The 20,502-nt window shown below is 52.5% G+C and overlaps 2 protein-coding genes across 2 annotated transcripts in view; one reads left to right on the plus strand and one right to left on the minus strand.

The window, feature by feature from the left end:
- The window catches only part of PUDP (pseudouridine 5'-phosphatase), a 69,435-nt gene extending 52,356 nt beyond the window's left edge, over positions 1 to 17,079 (minus strand). The window contains exon 1 of the mRNA XM_065915793.1: positions 16,969 to 17,079. Coding sequence (XP_065771865.1) covers positions 16,969 to 17,038 — 70 coding nt within the window. The 5' untranslated portion in view covers positions 17,039 to 17,079. The remainder of the gene's footprint in view (positions 1 to 16,968) is intronic.
- Positions 16,310 to 20,502, plus strand: part of STS (steroid sulfatase) — a 156,008-nt gene continuing 151,815 nt past the window's right edge. Inside the window, exon 1 of the mRNA XM_065915792.1 lies at positions 16,310 to 16,591. Coding sequence (XP_065771864.1) covers positions 16,578 to 16,591 — 14 coding nt within the window. The 5' untranslated portion in view covers positions 16,310 to 16,577. The remainder of the gene's footprint in view (positions 16,592 to 20,502) is intronic.

A 20,502-nucleotide genomic window follows, 5' to 3' on the forward strand; every position in this document is an offset into this window, starting at 1 on the left:
ATACATGGAATCATTCAGGATTTGTCTTTCTTTGATTTACCTTCTACATCCACCCCTATTGTTGCAAACGGTCAAATTTCAAACTAATATGAAGCAGAAACAGACACAGTTCAGAGAACTACTTCCACCACAGCGGAGAGGGGTGGGGGAGACACAAGGTGGATGAAGGGGACTGAGAGGTGCTCACTACTAGTGGTAAAATAAATCAGCCACAAGAAGGTAAAGCGCAGTCACAGGAAATACAATATCTTATAACTTTACACAGAGTGCAATCTATACAATTATCAGATCACTACGCTGGACATCTGAAACAATATTGCCAGTGAACTAACACTGCAATAAAAAAATAAATGTGGACCAACGAAAGTCTTCTCTACAGCAGAATGTGAGTTAATAAATACAGAATTGATGGCTTGTGACAAAAAAAAAAGAGAAAACAAATAAGATAACCATATATGTAAATCTTTTATCAATAGTGGCATTATATGTAAAAGGTTAGATGTAAACATCTATTTCTGCTTTACTGACTATGCCAAAGCCTTTGATTGTGTGGACCACAAGAAACTGTGGAAAATTCTGAAAGAGATGGGCATAGCAGACCACCTGACCAACCTCTTGAGAAACCTGTACGCAGGTCAGGAAGCAACAGTTAGAACTGGACATGGAACAGACTGGTTCCAAATAGGAAAAGGAGTACATCAAGGCTGTATATTGTCACCCTGCTTATTTAACTTATATGCAGAGTACATCATGACAAACGCTGGGCTGGAGGAAGCACAAGCTTGAATCAAGTTTGCCGGGAGAAATATCAATAACCTCAGACATGCAGATGACACCACCTTTATGGCAGAAAGTGAAGAAGAACTAAAGAGCCTCTTGATGAAAGTAAAAGAGGAGAGTGAAAAAGTTGGCTTAAAGCTCAACATTCAGAAAACTAACATCATGGCATCCTGTCCCATCACTTGATGGCAAATAGGTGGGGAAACAGTGGAAACAGTGGCTGACTTTATTTTTCTGGGCTCCAAAATCACTGCAGATGGTGATTGCTGCAATGAAATTAAAAGATGCTTACTCCTTGGAAAGAAAGTTATGACCAACCTAGACAGCATATTAAAGACAGAGACAAAAAAATAAATAAATAAAAAATAAAAAGCAGAGACATTACTTTGCCAACAAAGGTCCATCTAGTCAAGGTTATGGTTTTTCCAGTGGTCATGTATGGATGTGAGAGTTGGACTATAAAGAAAGCTGAGCGCCAAAGAATTGATGCTTTTGAAATGTGGTGTTGGAGAAGACTTTTGAGAGTCCCTTGGACTGCAAGGAGATCCAACCAGTCCATCCTAAAGGAGATCAGTCCTGGGTGTTCACTGGAAGGACTGATGTTGAAGCTGAAACTCTAATCCTTTGGCCACCTGATGTGAAGAGCTGACTCATTGGAAAAGACCCTGATGCTGGGAAAGATTGAGGGTAGGAGGAGAAGGGGACAACAGAAGAGGAGATGGTCGGATGGCATCATCGACTCGATGGACATGGGTTTGGGTGGACTCCAGGAGTTGGTGACAGACAGGGAGGCCTGGTGTGCTGCGGTTCATGGCGTCGCAAAGAGTCCGACGTGACTGAATGACTGAACTGAACTGAAAAAGTAAAGACTGGCAGAATGGATTAAAAATGAAAAACCACATAATCTAATTCTATACAGTCTACAAGACACACTTTACCATGTGCCAAAGGTTGAAAAGTGCAAAAAGGTCGAAAGTAACAGGATGAAGATATTAAATGCACACGGTGACCAAAGAAAGCCACACTGGCCACGTCCAACAAAGCAAACTTAAGACAAATGTTTTCTACTAGAAACAAAAGCTCGATAGAAGCATTTTATAAGGACACAGGGCTAATTTAACGAAGAAGATACAACAACTATAATCATGTAAGAAAGTTACAACAAAGTCACAAACACCTAAAACAAAAACTGACCAAACTGAGGGAAGAAATCCATGTCAACCACAGTAGCTGGGAACTTTTAATGACACATTGTCAACGATGGACAGACAGCTGGACTGAAAATTCACAAGGAACACAGACTAGATTTAAAACTCCATAGGTAAAACTCTAGTTAAATACTATAGGTAACTACTGCTGCATACAACTGAACTACTTAAATACCATAAACCAACTGACTTTATGATACTATGGAAATGCTCCACCCAAACATGACAAAAAAAAATTCATTCTTCTCACATTCACAAAGGCGCATTCACCAGAAAAGACGATAAGCTAGGCCATTAAACAAGGCTCAATAAATTCGCAAAGGATCAAAATCATGCCGAGAATTTCTCTGATCAACAACGGAACGGAATGAGAAATCACTCACAGAAGCAGAGCCTGGAAAATTCACAACTTTGTGGAAGTTAAACAAATACACACCTAAATGGTGAGTGGTGAAAAGGTAAAATTACAAGGGAACTATAAGATGGGTTGGGAGGAAGGAAAATACAAAGGCAACACACCAAAAGGTATGGGGTATAACAAAAGCAGTGCTTGGAGGGAAGTGGATGGCTGTAAATGCCTGTAATAGAAAAAAAAGGATGGTTAGAGGTGAAGCACTGGAGGACCTGAGGATAAGGAAGGAATGCAGGGTTCGACAAGACTCTGCCCTGGAGCCCACAGAGGGAACCAGCCCTCAACTTCAGCCCAGGAACACTGGTCTTGGACTTCTGACCCCCACAACCATGAGAAAGGGCATCTGGGTTGTTTTTCAAACCAGTAAGTCTGTGGCATTTTCTCACAGCAGATCCAGGCAACTAACACACACCCTAAAATCCACTAATCCATCCATCCACCTACTCTTCCACCCATCCACCCACTAATCCATTCAGCCATTCAACCACATACTTATCAATCCATCAATACATCCATCCATCCACCCACCCACCCACCTACCCATTTATCCAGCCATCCACCCACTTGTCCACCTTTCCACCCACTAATCCATTCAGCTATTCAACCACCCATTCATCAATCCATCAATCCATCCATACATCCATCCACCCATCCATCCACTAATCCATCCATGCATGCACCCACTGATTCATTCAGTCATTCATCCACCCATTATCCATCCATCAATCCATCCATCCACCCACCATCCACCCCTGATCCATTCATCCACCCATTATCCATTCATCAATCGATCCACCATCCACCCATTGATCCATTCAGCCATTCAACCACCCACTCATCAATCCATCAATACATCCATCCATCCATCCATTCACCCACTGATCCATTCAGCCATTCATCCACCACTATCCATCCATCAATCCATCCATCCATCCAGCCATTCACCCACTGATCCATTCAGCCACCCACTTGTCTACCCAGCCACCCACTAATCCATTCAGCCATTCAACCACCTAATCATCAATCCATCAATAAATCCATCCATCCATCCACCCATCCATTCACTAATCCATCCATGCATCCACCTACTGACCCATTCAACCACCCATCCATGGACACCTGGGTGGTTTCAACTTCCTGTTATGAACTGTAATACTGGGAAAGACATCCCTGTTTTAAGGGGAAACCTCTATCACTCGCCAGGTCACTGATGTCTCCTGGGGGACCACAGCCCTGAGTTACCCGCCCCAACCCTCCGTTTCTTCCTAGGCAACCTCACCTTCCTCACTGCCCTCACCTGGAAGAGTCTGATGAGCACCAGATGAAGTGACATGTGAAGAGCACTGAACGCCATTCTGGAAACTCACAAGGGGGTTGGTTTTTCTCTGGAAACATCACAGTCTTTGCAGACGTGATGAAGTGAAGGGTCTGAGATGAGGTCCTCCTGGCTGAGGGTAGCCCTAAATCCAATGCCAGGGTCCTTATAAGGGACAGATGAGCAAAAACACAGCAAGAGCCACAACTGTGACGCTCACACCTCGGGAAAACACGCTCAGGTTACTTGATAACTGGCCGTCTGGATTATTTGAGGCCCTTCCTGAACACGCCAGCGTGCACACCAAGGCAGGATGACGTGAGCAGAGGTCAGGAACGCATCGGGTGAGACGGCAGGCCCTCGGGGATCCCCAAGGGCCTAACAAGAGTGCGTGTACGTTGCCTCATTCTCCGGAATGGTTGCAACAGCCCCTAGGCAGGTCCCAGCCTCGCGGGCTCGCTCACCCCCGCCAAGGGCTCTGCCCTGCGTGGCAGCCTGCACCTGCAGGGCCGGGCGGCAGGCAGGAGGTGAGGCCTACATTCCTGGGTCTGGCACGAGGCGGACTGCGCCCCGGATGCCCTTCCTGAGGCCTCTGCGCTCACTGCACGGCGGCCACGGCTCTTCCCCACCCTCGGCGCGTGCACATTTGCACGTGGGGCCCCCCTTCCTGACTGCCACCCAGCCGGCTCCCACAGCCCCCGGCGGTGTGCTCAGACACTGGAGTCGCGTGTGACTCTCTGCGAGCCCGTGGACTGTCGCCCGTCAGGCTGCTCCGTCCATGGGATTCTCCAGGCCGGAATACTGGAGTGGGTCGCCACGCCCTCCTCCAGGGGATCAGCCCGACCCAGAGATGGAACCCAGGTCTCCCACTTTGCAGGCGGATTCCTTATCGGCTGAGCCACCAGGGAAGGCCTCCCACAGGCCTGCTCAGGACGAATCCGGTGTCCCGAGAGGCAAGCTGAACTACAACTGGCTTCCCGCCCCCGGCTCCCAGGGAAACTGAGTCAGCTGAGTGGTATGTCCTTCCCTGAACTGGCCTGGGGACCTGGCATCCTCTGGAAGACCGTGAGACTCAGGAAGCGAGGCGAGGCCCTGACCGAGATCCCCCAGACCGCCCTGGCTGTCACGCTGACCTTAAATGCCATCTCAACAAAAAGCCCTGTCCCCAAGCAGCCTCCCCGACTGGGCGGGTTGGCGCCAGGCTGCCGGCTTCAGGCCACAGTTCCTCCTGGGTGGGGGTGGAACTGGCCCGAAATCACTCAGGGTCAGATATTGCATGCTTTCATCAGGTTGCTCTCAGACTGGCTGAACCAGATGAGGACTGAGCTACGGCTCAGGCTTCTGGGGAGGAACACGCTTGTCCAGCTGCACCTGGCAGACTCGGAGATGACTTACATGTTTGTGTCATAAACACACACACACACAGACACTCTCGCAAAGCCAGCACACGGGAAGGCAAGTCAGATGCACCGTGACAGGTAGAGTCAAGGGTTATTTTTATGGGCCCGGATACCCTTCCTCACGTCAAGTGTTCAGGGACCCGCTTCTGTGCAGATTCCTCTGAGAAGGCAAAGCAGGGGCCCTTGGGGAAACGCTTGCTGGGGTGGGTCCTCTGGGCAAAGCCTCCTTCACCCTCACACCAGGCTGTGTGTGCCATCTCAGCCACGTGAGCACCGACACTCACATGTCGCCACCAACGTGTCTGGGGGGACACACCTGCCCCGAGCACACCAGAGTCTAAATAGCTGCCTCTCTTCTCTCGGGCTGTGGAGGAGGCGGGAGGCGATGCCGGTCAGGCTCTGTCCCCGAGGTGAGGTCCCTGGAGCCACGAAACGCGGGAAGATGGGCAGGAACAGCGTGCCTGGCCCCCTGCCAGGGGACCGGCTGAGGCGAGCAGGGTTCTTGGGGAAGGCTCCCGGCAACACTGTCACCCGAGGAGGGAGATGCGGGGCCTGAAGACACCAGCGTGGCCGCGAATCTTCGGCCAGCAGGAAGGACTTGATGTCGAGAAGAGAGAGTGGAGGATCAGAAGACAGAAAGGCCACAAGTGGCTCATGGGGAGCGTGGCATGGCAGACTGGTCTGGCCTCAGCGTGAAACCTGGGTCTTGGGGGTGGCCTCTGGGTGGGGTGCCCGTGGGCACTGGGAAGTATGGGCAGAGCTGAAGGGGAGGCGAGGGCGCCCACAGGGATGCAGACATGTAGAGCAGAAGGCTCCCCGAGGCACGCGTCTGTGAGAGATCGCCAGGAGGGGGTCCACGGCCAAGGCCAGGCCCCTGGGCACGGACAGAGGAGGACAGACAGATGAGAGCGCAGGACAGAGCAGGCAACAGCGGCCAGGAAGCCCCAAGTCCTGGAAACACAGGGAAAGACGCCGGCCACACATCGACTCTATGGACGTGAGTCTGAGCAAGCTCTGGGAGGCAGTGATGGACAGGGAGGCCTTGTGAGCTGCAGCCCGTGGGCTCGCAAAGAGTCGGTCACAACTGAGCGAACAAACAGCACCAAGCTGGCCACTCTGAAGTCACTGTTCCCTGCATCCCAACTACATTCCTGGGTGGTGGGCGGAAAGCTGGCAGGCAGGACGGAACAAGAGAGCAGGGAGACTGTGTCTCAGTGAGAATCTAGAGCACGCTGTGCTCAGGGACTGAAGCACTGGGCTTCCCTGGTGGTTCTGTGGGAAAGACGCCACCTGCCAGTGCGGGAGACGTGGGTTCAATCCCTGGGCCGGGGAGATCCCCTGGAGAAGGCAAAGGCAACCCACAGCAGGGTTCTAGCCTGCAGAATCCCATGGACAGAGGACCCTGGCGGGCCACAGTAAATGCGGTGACAAAGAGCTGGACACGACTGAGCGACTAAACAACAACAGAAGAATTAGACGCAGGAGGAGAAGGAGCTGGCGACAGTCAGAAGAAAAGGCCAACCTTCCCCTCCTTGAGGAAGGAAGGGCCAGGGCTGAGCCCATGTGGGGGCATCAGTTTGAACAGGAAGACCACTTTGCTCCTGGATGGGAAGGACAGCCGATGCCTGCAGAGTCCTGCACACTCACCCCGAGCCAGGGCACCGAGGAAGACGCCGGTGTGAAAAGACCCCCTCCAGTTCAGGGCCTGACTCTCTCTCCAGCCCAACACCAGATATACGATGTTATAAACGTCAAGACAGACACCCTGCACCGGTTACTCAGTATCACAGGTGCGGCTACACGAAGCTGTTAAGTTCACACGCGTGCCATCTGCTCACCAAGGGAGGACATGCCTTTACCTGATCTAATAACAGACACAAATGTTATGAAGGGCTGTGTCATATTCAGACAACTAAATCTCTTTTGCAAAGTCACATAAAACACTGCACAAGGGTTTCCCAGGTGGTCCAGGGGAAGAGAGGCCAGCGTGCAATGCAGGGCACGTGGGTTTGATCCCTGGACCCGGAGGACTCCCACCTGCTGTGTAATAGCTGAGCCTGCGAGCCACAACTACAGAGCCCGCATGCCCCAGATCCCACGGTGTGTGACAGAGAAGCAACGTAAAGAGAAGCACACGTACAACCAGAGAACAGCCCCCGCCTGGCACAGCTAGAGAACAGCCCTCACAGCAATGAAGACCCAGCACAACCAAAAATAAAATTAATTAATTTGAAAGACAACAACAGCCATTAAAAAAAAAAAAACAACAGTGCACTGAGGGCCGTGTGTCGGCTAGCAGGCCGTCTTGGATCTGACTGTTCTTGTGTGGTAATGAGCCTCTGAAGGCCCAGGAGGGTCCCGCCCCATCTGAGACATGCCCGAGACAACAAAGGTGGGAGCTGGCTCTGCAGCTGGGAGAACGCCTGAGGACGCGGAATGGCACCAAGTCGGCAGGGAGAGCAGGTACCCGGGGTGAAGGGAGGAAGCAGGCTTCCTCCAGGTGACTGCTAACATGTTCAGCGAGCACAGGTGGTTCTGAGAGGGGCCCTCATTGAGTGAGACAAAGACTAGGTGTCAGCTACGTGGTCTCAGAGCTGGATGCGTGCGTGCTCAGTCACTTCAGCTGTGTCCTTTGCACAGAGTCCTTTGTGACTCTTTGCAACCCCATGGACTGCAGTCTGCCAGCCTCCTCCATCCTTGAGATTCTCCAGGCAAGAATACTTGATTTGCCATGCCCTCCTCTAGAGGATCTTCCCGACCCAGGGATCAAACCTGCATCCACTGCATCTCCTGCATTGGCAGGTGGGTTCTTTACCACGAGTGCCCCCTGGGAAGCCCAGGAAGCATGTCCTGTACCAGTGAGGGTTGCCTGGCAGGCGTTCTAAGTCGGCCCAAGGCCGCCCACTGAGATGCTTGCTGAAACGACCCAGGAGGAGACAGCAGGCTTGGTTTTCTCTGGGTTCTCCAGGCAGTTTGATGGTTTCTCCAAACACACCTCAAATTCGACCAGAACTCCCCCTCTGCAAAGCCAGTCACCTCCACATACCACTTTCAAAGCTGACGCATGGTCATCAAGCTGTCAGTGCCAGACTCAAAACACACGGTGGCAAAAGACAGTATTTCAGCTGGACTTGAAGTCGGCCTTGATTATACACAGTTGTCAGGCAAAAAAACACATGCTGTCAGTGTAACCAAAGGAAATGCTTTTAAGATAAATAAGGGAAATAACAGAGGCAGAGAAGAAACTGGAATGTACCAGGGACCAACTGAAATCAATTGTTTGCAGCTGGGAGAAAACGCCAAGTAACACCTTGGTGGCACAAAGCGTTTCTTCGATAACCAAGTGATCCCCTTTTCTTAAAGCAGGAGCAGAAAAGTTTCCAAGACAATGAAACCGTGCTGAACACGGACAGAGAACCCCGTGGACCTGTGAAAAGGCAGCCGCAGGGCCCTCACGCCCAGGACACCACTGGCCCACCACCGCCAGAACTGCTTTTAAATCCACATCATTCTTGTCTCCAGCTCGAGCTCCAACCTCAGGTTTCCCTCCCCCGCGGGGAGCGACGGATGAGACCAGCCCGGGCCTGCAGCGGCAGACGTCCTCGGAGAGACGTCGGCCCGGGGCTGCTGGGTTCCCCAGGGACACGGCTGTCACCAGGTCTGGCCGGCTCACCACGTGAGCCGCAGGTATCGCCGAGGGGCTCCTTCAGGAGGACATGGAGGAAGCTTCTCTTTTTTTTTTTAATGTGACCTCTTAAGTAAATACCAGCTGCTGTTCAAGATTCCACCAAAAGATGGGAATCAAGATTGACACAACCAATATGGAAAACAGTACAGAGACTCCTTAAACAGCTAGGACTAAAAATTACCGTGTAACCCGGCAAGCCCAGTACTGAGCATATACTTCTGAGAAAACCGTAGTGCAAAGCCGCATGGTACCCCAGTGTTCACCGCAGCACTATTTATAGCAGCTAGGACATGGAAGCCACCCAGATGTTCACTGACACGTGAACGGATAAAGAAGACCACACACACACACACACACACACACACACAACCAAATACTACTCAGCGATAAAAAGAAACAAAACTGAGTCATTGGTAGTGATTTGGGTGAACTGAGAGCCTGTCACACAGGGTGAAGCAAGTCAGAAAGAGAATAGCAAGTGTCCTATATTAGCGCATAAATAGGGAATCTAGAAAGCCTGCACTGAGGAACCTATTTGCAGGGCAGGAATAGAGCTGCTCAGTAGAGAACAGACGCGTGGACCAGCGTGGGAGGCAGAAGGCGGGACGGACGGAGAGCGCAGCACGGACACACACACTGTCACGCGTAAAACAGTGGGCAGCTGCTCCAGGGCGCCGGGAGCTCAGCTGGGGCTCTGTGATGCCCTAGGGGGTGGGCTGGGGGAGCGCAGGAGGCTCAGGAGGCAGGGGACATATGCATACACATGGCTCAAGCGGACGGGCCAATCCTTTGGCCACCTGATGTGAGGAGCTGACTCCTTGGAAAAGACCCTGATGCTGGGAGGGGTTGGGGGCCGGAGAAGGGGACGACAGAGGATGGGATGGTTGGATGGCATCACCGACTCAATGGACAAGGGTTTGGGTGGACTCCGGGAGTTGGTGATGGACAGGGAGGCCTGGCGTGCTGCAGTCCATGGGTCGCAGAGAGTCGGACACGACTGAGCGACTGAGCTGAACGGACGGCTGATTCATACTGATGTATGGCAGAAACCAACACAGCACTGTAAAGCGATTATCCTCCAAATAAACATAAATTAAAAAAAAAAAAGATTCCACCCAAAGAAAATGTGGTGCACAAATGTCTTCTGAGATCCCGAGGCCCAGCTCTAAGCGCACAGTGGGGAAAAGACAAGGAAGGGAATGGAGAACTAGGACAGGAGAGTATTTCTGATACTCTGACTTGCTGACCCAGGGAAAGAAACTGCCCCTCCCAAGGCTAGTTAATTCCTGGAGATAGTAGGAAGCTGTCTTTTGCATGCGAACAAGGGTGCCTTTGACATGCAAACCCACCTACCCAGAGTCCATCCTCCCAACTATTCTTTATGAATTTTTAACCCACCTGCCAATGCAGAAGACAGGAGAGGCATAGGTTCAATCCCTGGGTCGGGAAGACGTCCTGGAGGAGGGCATGGCAACCCACCCTGAAGACTCCCAAGGACAGAGCCTGGCGGGCTACAGTCCACGGGGTGGCAAAGAGTCAGGCACGACTGAACCAACTTAGCACGCGCGCGCACACACACACATGCAAGCCATGATCATGTGTCATCATCCCACGCTGACTGGACAGGCTAGCGGGCGTCGAGCAGACCTCACCGTGCCTCCAGATCCGTTCCTGGCCTCGAGGCCTAGGGAGGTGAGTTAAGGGCCACTGACTGCCCAGCCCAGGGGCAGGAAGCAGGCCGATGGAGCCGTCTGCCAGGCTAGGGTGCGGAGCAGACCGCCCTCGGCGCAGGCGTGGGCCCCCTGCACAGACGCTAAGCTGCTGACCGCAGGCATCACAGCAGAGGGCGTGAGGGAGCGAGACCCTAAAGGAAAAGGGGGATGAACCTGACAAACGCTCAGAGGGCAACTTGAGAGCTGCTGGGATGAGATGGCCATCCACCTCCGCAAAGACCAAAAGCGGGAGAACACGTCTTACGCATTTCTGCTCAAGAAACAGAAATGTGAGTGCGTTCATAAGCATTATGTGTTCAAGAGAATTCTCCTTAGACAGCCGGCAGGCAATTTTAAGCCACAGAAATGTGTTCTGTAACACCAGCACGGCTCTCGCCGCCCATTTTAACACAATTCTAGGAAGCTTTTAATACACTGTGCGTGCTACACCGCTTCACTCCTCTCTGAGTTTTTACAAGTCTATGACAGACCCCCAGGCTCCTCTGTCCATGGGTTTCTCCAGGCGAGAACACTGGAGTGGGTTGCCATGCCCGCCTCCAGGGGATCTTCCCGGCCCAGGGATCGAACCCGCGTCTCTTATGTCTCCTGCACTGGCAGGCGGGTTCTCTACCATTAGCGCCACCTGGGAAGCCAGTATTCGCATACAGCTGACGGTGAGATCTTTATGTTCGAGTGTAATCCAAACCCCATGGCACCTTCTGACCTCAGGCTACATATCCATCGCTTTTCAAACACCGCAAACACGAGCGCTTTTCAAACACCGCAAACACGGGCACCTCTGTGTAACGAGTGCTCTCGGCAGACGTTTCTTGGGGGCATTATTGGCCTTGCTCTTTTCCGTTGCATTAAATCTTGGTCTACCCGTGAAGAATGACACGACGTAACTGATAAACTATAGCAGCTTACAAAATGAAAAAAAAAAGGAGCTGAAACAGAGAAAGGAGAGAATCATCATAAAGACTAAAAGGACCAAAGAGTCCCCAACACACAGCTTTTTCCAAGGAGAAGGAGGGAAAACAGACTGGGAGGAAAAAGGATGACCCCTCTGCCGTGACCGTACTGGTTTTGGCTGCTGAGGTTCCAGAGGAAAGCACACCACGAGGAGAAGGAAGCCAGGAGGAAGCCAGGCAAAGACACTGTGCAGCTGCTCTGGCAGAAACCCGCCAAGTGCTGCAGCCGGGCTGCCAGCTGCACCAAGCTGCCGTCGCCCTGCAGAGCTCTGCAGCGTTGGTCTCACCCTCTGCCCAGTTATCCTAGAGACGGGAGCTGCCGTGGCGGATGGGAACTGCTGACTCTGGGACTGTCAGGAAGCACAGCTTGGCAGGCCTGAGTTTACCCACCCTGGCCCCCTCCAGGGTCCCTTCTTACTCCTGACGGATTTTCTCCGCCAAGCAGCACGGTCCCTTGGTGCCTTCGCCCGCCCCCTGGGTGCTCAGGCGTGTCTGACTCTTGCCGATCCCGTGGACTGCAGCCGCCAGGCTCCTCTGTCCCTGGGATCCTCCAGGCAAGAACACTGGAGAGGGCTGCCATCTCCTTCTCCAGGGGATCCTCCAACCCAGGGCCCGAACCCACGTCTCCTGCACTGCAGGCAGATTCTTGACCTTCGGGGCCCCCAGGGATGTGCTAAAGCCATCTAAGGAGACTCTGTCCTCCGTTGTGGGGAAGCTCTGGCGTCTCGAGAAGCTGGAGTAGGGGACGTGAACCACAGGAAGACGGGTGGCAGGGGACTCCGAGCTGCTGAGCTCCACAGAGGCCCTGCCGTCCCCCAGAGGCAGCCAGGGAACCAGGCGCTCCGACACCATCTCAGGGGCCACTGCTGAGCAGGGACGAAGCTGTGGGAGTGCAAACAGGTACACAACAGGGCATCTGCTCCTCGATGTGACGGTGAATCGGAAGCCAGGGTCACCGCTCTAAATCCTGCAATCTTGGGACCTTCCCGGCGGTCCAGCGGTTAAGAGCGGTATCTCCGACGCGGGGCATGCAGGTTCAGTCCCTGGTTGGGAATCTAGGACCCCACACGTGGCGCTGTTTCGACCCACTCTTTGTGCCCCCAGTGGACTGTAGCCCACCAGGCGCCTCTGTCCAAGGGATTCTCCAGAATACTGGAGCGGGTTGCCATTTCCTCCTCCAGGGGAATCTTTCTAACTCAGGGACTGAACCTGCGTCTCCGACATCTCCGTTGGCAGGCAGGTTCTTTACCACTGAGCCAAGGATCTCACATGTTGTGGGACTAAAAATAAATAAATAAAAAATCCTGCAATATCTGTGTGTTTATGGAGACATCGTCAGTTATAATCAACACTGCAAATAATCGTATTTTCCCTCATCCATCTATCACATTATTATTTCTCTGATTTATTTTTAAGAATTTGAAAATAAGTTATTTTCCTAAGGTTGACTTTTTAAGGATTATAATTACTGCATCAGACTCCTAAAAAGCATATTTTATGTATACCACATTTTACACATCGCAGAATTCCTAATTCTCAATATGCTTAACATCCACCCTCCACCTGGCCCTGTTATCAACAGCAATCATCAATAAATTGCTTCCTAAAACCCTGTACCTGGGTCATCCAACAAGGTAGGCCCTGGCTAAATGTGGCCAGTAAAGCCTGGAAACCTGGCTAGTTTGTGTGGAGATGCGTTCTGAGCGTCCAATACACACAGATTTCAAAGGCTAGGTAACAATAATGAAGGTAAACTACCTCACTGATTTTTTTTTATTGATTATGTGTTGAGTAACAATATTTTGGATGTGTTAGGACAAAAGAGCTTCCTTTCATGCTCACTTCCTCTGAGTCTTTTTCCTTTGTTAATGTGGCTCTAAGAACATCTTACATGGTCCTACTCCTATCAGATTGCAGAAGTCTGGACCACCAATTTTCCTCTCTCTTAAAGAGAACCTCCTGTGCTCCTAAAGTCATTAAACAACCTCACTTATTTAATCAACAAGAAAATCTTTCCTGTTCAGGAGCTGAGTATTTAATACTTGTATCTTCTTCCTTCAAAATCATATCTTTGATCATAAATAATCTCAGTCCCCTCTGTCTCTGTGTCTAAATAGCATTTGAGGGCCAAAATTACTACCTAGCTCACAGATAATTGCTACCTGTGTCAACAAAAATTGAATTCCAAAGACAGAAAAGACAACAGCAGCAAACACTTCAAAAGCACTATAAAGTAACCCTGGTGTTCTTGTCAGCATTCCTGCAAGAATCTCCAGACTTCCTCATTGTCCACAAGCTTCTCTAAGAATTCCTCACCCAACTCAGAAAACCAGATGTTTTCTGTTGCACTTCTTGGAAAATTCAAGTACTGGGGCTACACAGACAAACAGATACACCCTGGGGAAATGCATTTGGAATTCTGAAAAGCGGGCAGACCGAAAAAGAACTTATCATTAACTGATGACGCACTGTTACGCAAACAGACTAACTGAAGTCAGGCCCTTGAAAATTAGAACAGGTATGTGCTTAGTCGCTCAGCCGTGTCTGACTCTTTGCGACCCCATGGACTGTAGCCCACCAGGCTCCTCTGCCCATGGGATTCTCCAGACAGGAATACTGGAGTGGGTCGCTAGGCCCTCCTCTAAGGGACCTTCCCAAGTCAGGGATCGAATGCAGGTCTCCCGCCGTGCAAGCAGATTCTTTACTGACTGAGCCACCCGGGAAGCCGGAGAAAAGGTATAATCAAGCAGATTAAAGGAAGTAAAGTACTGCATTCTGGAAACTGGTGTTTTATACCAGATGTTTTTAAAAAGTGACAGAGTAACCAAAGGCGCATTTCCGAGAAAGTTCTGCAAGGCCTTACCACCTCCAGGAAGAGTCGGGGCAGTATGAGGTAAAAAGGAGGAAAGGGTCTTGTGCTCCCAAAGGCCCCTAATCCTTGCTTCTCCGACTTGTTCAGAGGACTGGGTAACACAACTGCCAGGCCAACGCGTGACAAATCACTCCCCTTGCCTTAACTAGCGAAGTGGAGACTCTGGTTGATAACTGAAAGTTGCTCAGTCCGGTCTGACTCTGTGCGACCCCAAGGACTACACAGTCCATGGGATTCTCCAGGTCAGAACACTGGAGTGGGTAGCCTTTCCCTTCGCCAGGGGATCTTCCCCACCCAGGTCTCCCACATTGCAGGCAGATTCTTTACCAGCTGAGCCACCAGGGAAGCCCCAGGTTGGTAACTACCCCTGCAATGACCACCACAGAAGTCACATTCATGGCTCCAGGGAACACGTACGTCTGTCTCGAGTGGGGATGAAGCACCAAGCTCATTTACAAGTTTCATAAATTTAACTTTAGTGAGACACCTCAGTCTGCATTAAAATTCATGAGACTCCCAAAACATGTTCCCTCCCTAGACCTGTCATTAGAGGGTAAAGCATTTATCTGACAATTTAACTTGACCACCTGGGCAAGAAAACTCATGTCCACAAACTATACTTCTGAATCCCAGAGGTCTTTTTGAAATTGAGTCATATCAGGTTTAGTAGCTGCATACACTGCTCTATCCAGTCAGTGACCTCGACGGGAACTTATTTTTCTCCCTTAGGAATTCACTGGTTTACAATTCTGTGCTACGCCATGTGCTAAGCTGCTCAGTCACGTCTGACTGTTTGCAGCCCCGTGGACTGTAGTCCGCCAGGCTCCTCTGTCCATGGGATTTCTCAGAGTGGGTATGCCATACCTTCCTCCAGGGGATCTTCCCCACCCAGGGATCCAACCCACATCTCATGAGTCTCCTGCACTGCAGGCGGATCCTTTATTGCTGAGCCACCTGGGAAGCCCCGGGTCCATGAAAAGACATGAGACTGCTTTTTGTGTGCCTTTAAAAAAAGAACAGCCCCATTATTGAACCGAGTTACATGATCACAGGGGCAAGGTCACACCCACCCTCCTCAAGATGAGTACAGCACTTATATTTAGAACTAGATCGATTTATAACCATTTCTCAGCTCTGTTCTTATTAGTTGTGTGACCTTGAGCAAGTCACTTTACCTCTCTGAGCTGTGCAATCTTTTGCTTTCAGTTAGTCAACATAAATATGTTCTCCCACGTTGCAGGATTTTATGAGAGGAAGCAGTAAAGTACATGAAAGTCTTACCCAGTGTGGCTCAGATGCTAAAGAACCTGCTTGCAATGCAGGAGACTGGGGTTCGACCCCTGGGCAGGGAAGATCCCCCCTGGAAAAGGAAATGGCAACCCACTCCAGTGTTCTTGCCTGGAGAATCCCCAAGGACAGAGGGAGCCTGGCGGGCTACAGTCCATGGAGTTGCAGTTGGAGACGGCTGAATGACTATCTCACACACACACACACACACACATTAAAAGTACACACACCTCCACCAAGTCAGTAGTCTACATAAAGTATGTACACATTTGTACAGTTCTGGGAAACATTACGGAGACTGAAGTCAGGAACACGATTCCTAGCGTTGTGTAACACTTGGCACCGGTATGGGGAAAATGGCCCAAGCTGTAAGCTGCGCTCAGGGCAGTTAGTTGGCTCTTGAGTCGTAAAAAGGGAGTGCTTTCTATGAATCCTGCTATGAATTCGGTTGGTGGAGTTCACACCTACCACCAAGCCACTGCAGGACAAATTCGGAGCGGGTGCGCGGGATTGCTAAACCACTCCAAATCCTGGGCGCTGTGTGCATCTCCAACTTTCCGGCACTTGGGTTAAAAAAAATCAGAATCTGATTGGGCACCGGCGGGGTGGGGACCCGGGAACCGCACCGCAAAGCGGCTGCCCGCTCGGATGTCCGTGCTGGGAATCCCTCGGCCCAGTCGGAGCTCTGAGCAGGGCTCCACCACTACCATCACCTCCTCCTCCACACAGGACACTGGGGATCAGGGGCGTTTGCAGGGGCCGTGGAGTGGTCCCGTGCACTGCGAGAGCGCGAGCTTCGGCAGCGACCCCGCTTGGATGGCACTCCCGCCTTCCGGCTAGGTCACCCCCAAACGCCTTCAGACGTCGGCAGAAACTACCGCGCCCCCCCCACCCCCAAATAGGCGGATGGAGGACCATTCCCTGCCTGTAGGATGCTACCAACCAGGTGGGTGCACCTCAGAGGGCAGGGCGCCGGCAGGGCCCCCTGGAGGCCGGGGCGCAGACGGGGAAACTGAGGCAGGCTTGCTGCGCGCAGCGCTCGTGGCCTCTGGGGTGGGGTTTGGGGGACCTCACCGAGAAACTCCACAGCCAGCACGGTGGTCCCTAAGCGCGCCGGCCCCCCAAGCGCAGCGCGGCCGCCGCAAGTGCCCTGGGAGCCGTCTACGCGGCAGCCCCGGGCGAGCGACCCGCCTGAGGTGACCTGGGGGTCTCCTCACGCCGCTCGGTCGGTCGTGGCCCCCCGACCCCGGCGCTGAGGGCCTGCGTTTCCCCTCCGGCCAATCCCCAGGCAGCCCTGGCGGGAGGCGGCCGCAGACTACCCACCCAGAAGGAGGCCGTCCATGTCAAAAAGCAGGTGGGTGACGGGACGAGGAGGGGGTACGGGCGCCGCCATTGTGCCGCCGTTTCTCTGCCGACTCGCGGGGCGGGCGGGGCATAGGGGGAGGGCGGGGAGGAGGCGCCAGCAGGCGCGCTCCCGGCCTGCCCCGCGCGCCCCGAGCCGTTCTGCGCATGCGCGTCCCCGGGCCTCTCGCGCCCGCGACCCCAAAGCTGCTCCCGCGCACGCGCGCTGCGGCAGGCCGGTGCCCCCGGGAGCCGCTCTGCGCACGCGCGCCTCTCGCCTCCTCGCGCGGCCCGCGCGCGCTCTGAGCCACACAGCCGCTCGGCGGGTGCGCGCTGCCGGCCTCCTCGCGCAGCTCCCGGGACGCGGGCGCGCGCGCCCTGGGCCTCCTGTCCGCGTCCGCCAGAGCGGCTCACTTCACGCCGGTGAAAACTGGCCGGAAGGTTCAGTGACGGGCCCGAGCAGAGCCGCGTCCCTAGCCCGGGGGGCCAGCGCGTACGGCTCGAATTTGGAACGCGCCTGAGGAGGGCGGGAGGGCGCGGAGGGACCACCGCGCCTGAGGTGCCTCTCTCTTCAGAGCCACCAAGTACATGGGCAACAGGGTGGCCTGAATCATGGGGTCCCCCTCCCCGGGGGCTTCGGCCCGGGCCCCGGAGCGCCTGTCTCCAAACTCCTGGCAAGTTTTTCCCTTTCAGTTCATAGCCGTCCCCACCCCCCACCTCGGGCTTGGCAGGGAGATTGAGCAATGGCGCGCGGGTCCCCCTCCTTGGCGCCTGTGTCCCCGAGCGACCCTGGTTGGTACATCGCCCAGAGCAAATCCGCAGCCGAAGTCTGATAGCAGAGAGCCAGAATCGGTTCGCTTCAATTTAGTCGCTCAGTCGTGTCCCAACTCTCTGCGACCCCCATGAATGCAGCACAGCCAGGCTTCCCTGTCCATCCCCAGCTCCAGGAGCTTACTCAAAAGGTGTGTTGTCAAAGTAGTTAAGTCGCTCAGTCATGCCGGAGTGTTTGCGACCCCATGGACTGCAGCCCACCAGGCTCCCTCTGTCCATGGAATTCTCCAGGCAAGAACACGGGAGTGGGTTACCGTTTCCTTCTCCAGGGGATCTTCCCCACCCAGGGGTTGAACCCAGGTCTCCTGCACTACAGGCAGATTCTTTACCGACTAGGAGGGAAGCCCTTACTCAAACTCATGTCCGGTGAGTGGGTGATGCCATCCAGCCATCTCACCCTCTGTCGTCCCCTTCTCCTCCTGCCTTCAATCTTTCCCAGAGCCATCTCACCCTCTGTCGTCCCCTTCTCCTCCTGCCTTCAATCTTTCCCAGCATCAGGGTCTTTTCCAGTGAGTCAACTCTTCGCATCAGGTGGCCAAAGGATTGGAGCTTCAGCTTCAGCATCAATCCTTTCAATGAATATTCAGGACTAGTTTCCTCTAGGGTGGACTGGTTGGATCTTCTTGCAGTCCAAGGGACTCTTTGGCTTCCCTGATAGCTCAGTTGGTAAGGAGCCAGAATAGAAAGTGAAGTGGTTCAGTCCTGCCCAACTCTTTGTGGCCCCATGGACTGTGTCCTACTAGACTCCTCCGCCCATGGGATTTTCCAGGCAAGAATACTGGAGTGGGTTGCCATTTCCTTCTCCAGGAGATCTTCCCGAGTCAGGGATTGAACCTGGGTCTCCCGCATTGTCGGCAGACACTCTACGGTCTGAGCCACCAGGCAAGTCCATTGGCAGACGTCTTAAATGCCTTGCCGTTTTTGCTTTGTATGTCCCATCTGCCTTTGATTACTGAGTTTTCTTCACCCTCACCCCCAAACTTTCTGAACACAAGCTGCAAAGCAGCATTTCTTTTTTTTTTCTCCCCACTCTCAGAAATACCTTCCACCAACCCATTTCTATTTATTGTTAGCTGGTGTTGTAAATGCATGTTGGCAAATGGGCTTCCAGGGTGGCTCAGATGGTAAAGAATCCACCTGCAATGTGGGAGACCTGGATTCAGTTCCTGAGTTGGGAAGATCCCCTGGAGAAGGGAAAGGCTACCCACTCCAGTATATTTGGGCTTCCCTGGTGGCTCAGCTGGCGAAGAATCCACCTGCAATGCAGAAGATCTGGGTTCGATCCCTGGTCGGGAAGATCCTGTGGAGCAGGGAATGGCTACCCACTCCAGTATTCGGGTCTGGAGAAGTCCACAGACAGAGGAGCCTGGCAGGCTACAGTGCATGGTATTGCAAGGAGTCAGGAGAGGACTGAGCGATTTTCATTTTCAAATGCATGTTTAAACAAAAAGATGGGATCTTTCAAGAGGCAGAAATAAGAAAGCTGCAGAGACTTTAAAATGTGAGCATTGTATTTCTGGTGAAGTGTGTAAACTGGGCACTCAGACACCTTGGTTTAGCACACATCAGCATTAAACCTCTGTGTTTTCCTTTCCTTGTGCATGAAACGAAAGTGTTACCTGGTGCAAGCCAGGGCAAGCTGTTCAGTTCAGTCACTGTCATGTCAGACTCTGTGAGACCCCATAGACGGCAGCCCACCAGGCTCCTCTGTCCACAGGATTCTCTAAGCAAGAGTACTGGAGTGGGTTGCCGTTTTCCTTCTCCTTCAAATGTGCTAGGCTGCTGTATGGAAGGACCACTGAGTGGGTAGACGCAACGACACGAAGTTAGTGCCTCCCAGTTCTGAAGGCCAAAAGCCCAGGATCAGAGGGTAGACAGGGTTAACGCCTTCTGAAGAAAGAGTTGGTTCCAGGCCTCTCTCCTTGGCTCCTCCGTAGCCATCTTATCTCTTTATTTCATCATCTTATCTTCTCTCCATGCATCTGTTTCCATGTCCACATTCCCCTTTTTGTAAGGACACCAGTCATCCAGGATTGCCACCCAGACTCATGACCACATACTAATTTAATTACCCATGTCAAGACCTTCTCGTCAGGTAAAGTCACACTGAGGTACCGGTGATTAGGACTCCTACACTATTGTTTTTTTAATGTTCATTATATTTATTTATTTGGCTCTTCTGGGTCTTAGTTGCAGCCTGTGGGATCTTCAGTCTTTGTTGTGGCGTCTTGCTTTTTTTAGCTGCAGCATGTGAGATCTTGCGTTTCTAGCAGGCAGAATCCAGTTTCCTGCGTGCATGCATGCTCAGCAGCTTCAGTCCTGTCTGACTCTGTGATCCTGTGGACTGTGGCCCGCCAGGCTTCTCTGTCCATGGGATTCTTCAGGCAAGAACACTGGAGCAGGTTGCCATTTCCGTCTTCCAGGGGATCCTCCCTACATAGGGATGAAAGCCAGGTCCCAAGCATTGAGGCAGGGAGTCTTAGCCACTGGACCACCATGCAAGTCCCTCCTATGCAGGGTTTTTGTTTTTGTTTTTTGACAGGGACACAGTTCAACCTGGAACACAGTTATTCCACAAATATTGGGGGTCTCCTGTCTGCCTGGGCTCACCTGTTGGACCCTTTAGAATTCTTGCTCGGCTTCTTTACATTTTTGGAAACATATATGGACACCCAAAGGAGAGAG

The sequence above is a fragment of the Muntiacus reevesi genome, chromosome X (assembly GCF_963930625.1).
Source record: "Muntiacus reevesi chromosome X, mMunRee1.1, whole genome shotgun sequence".
In the NCBI taxonomy this organism is placed as follows: domain Eukaryota; kingdom Metazoa; phylum Chordata; class Mammalia; order Artiodactyla; family Cervidae; genus Muntiacus; species Muntiacus reevesi.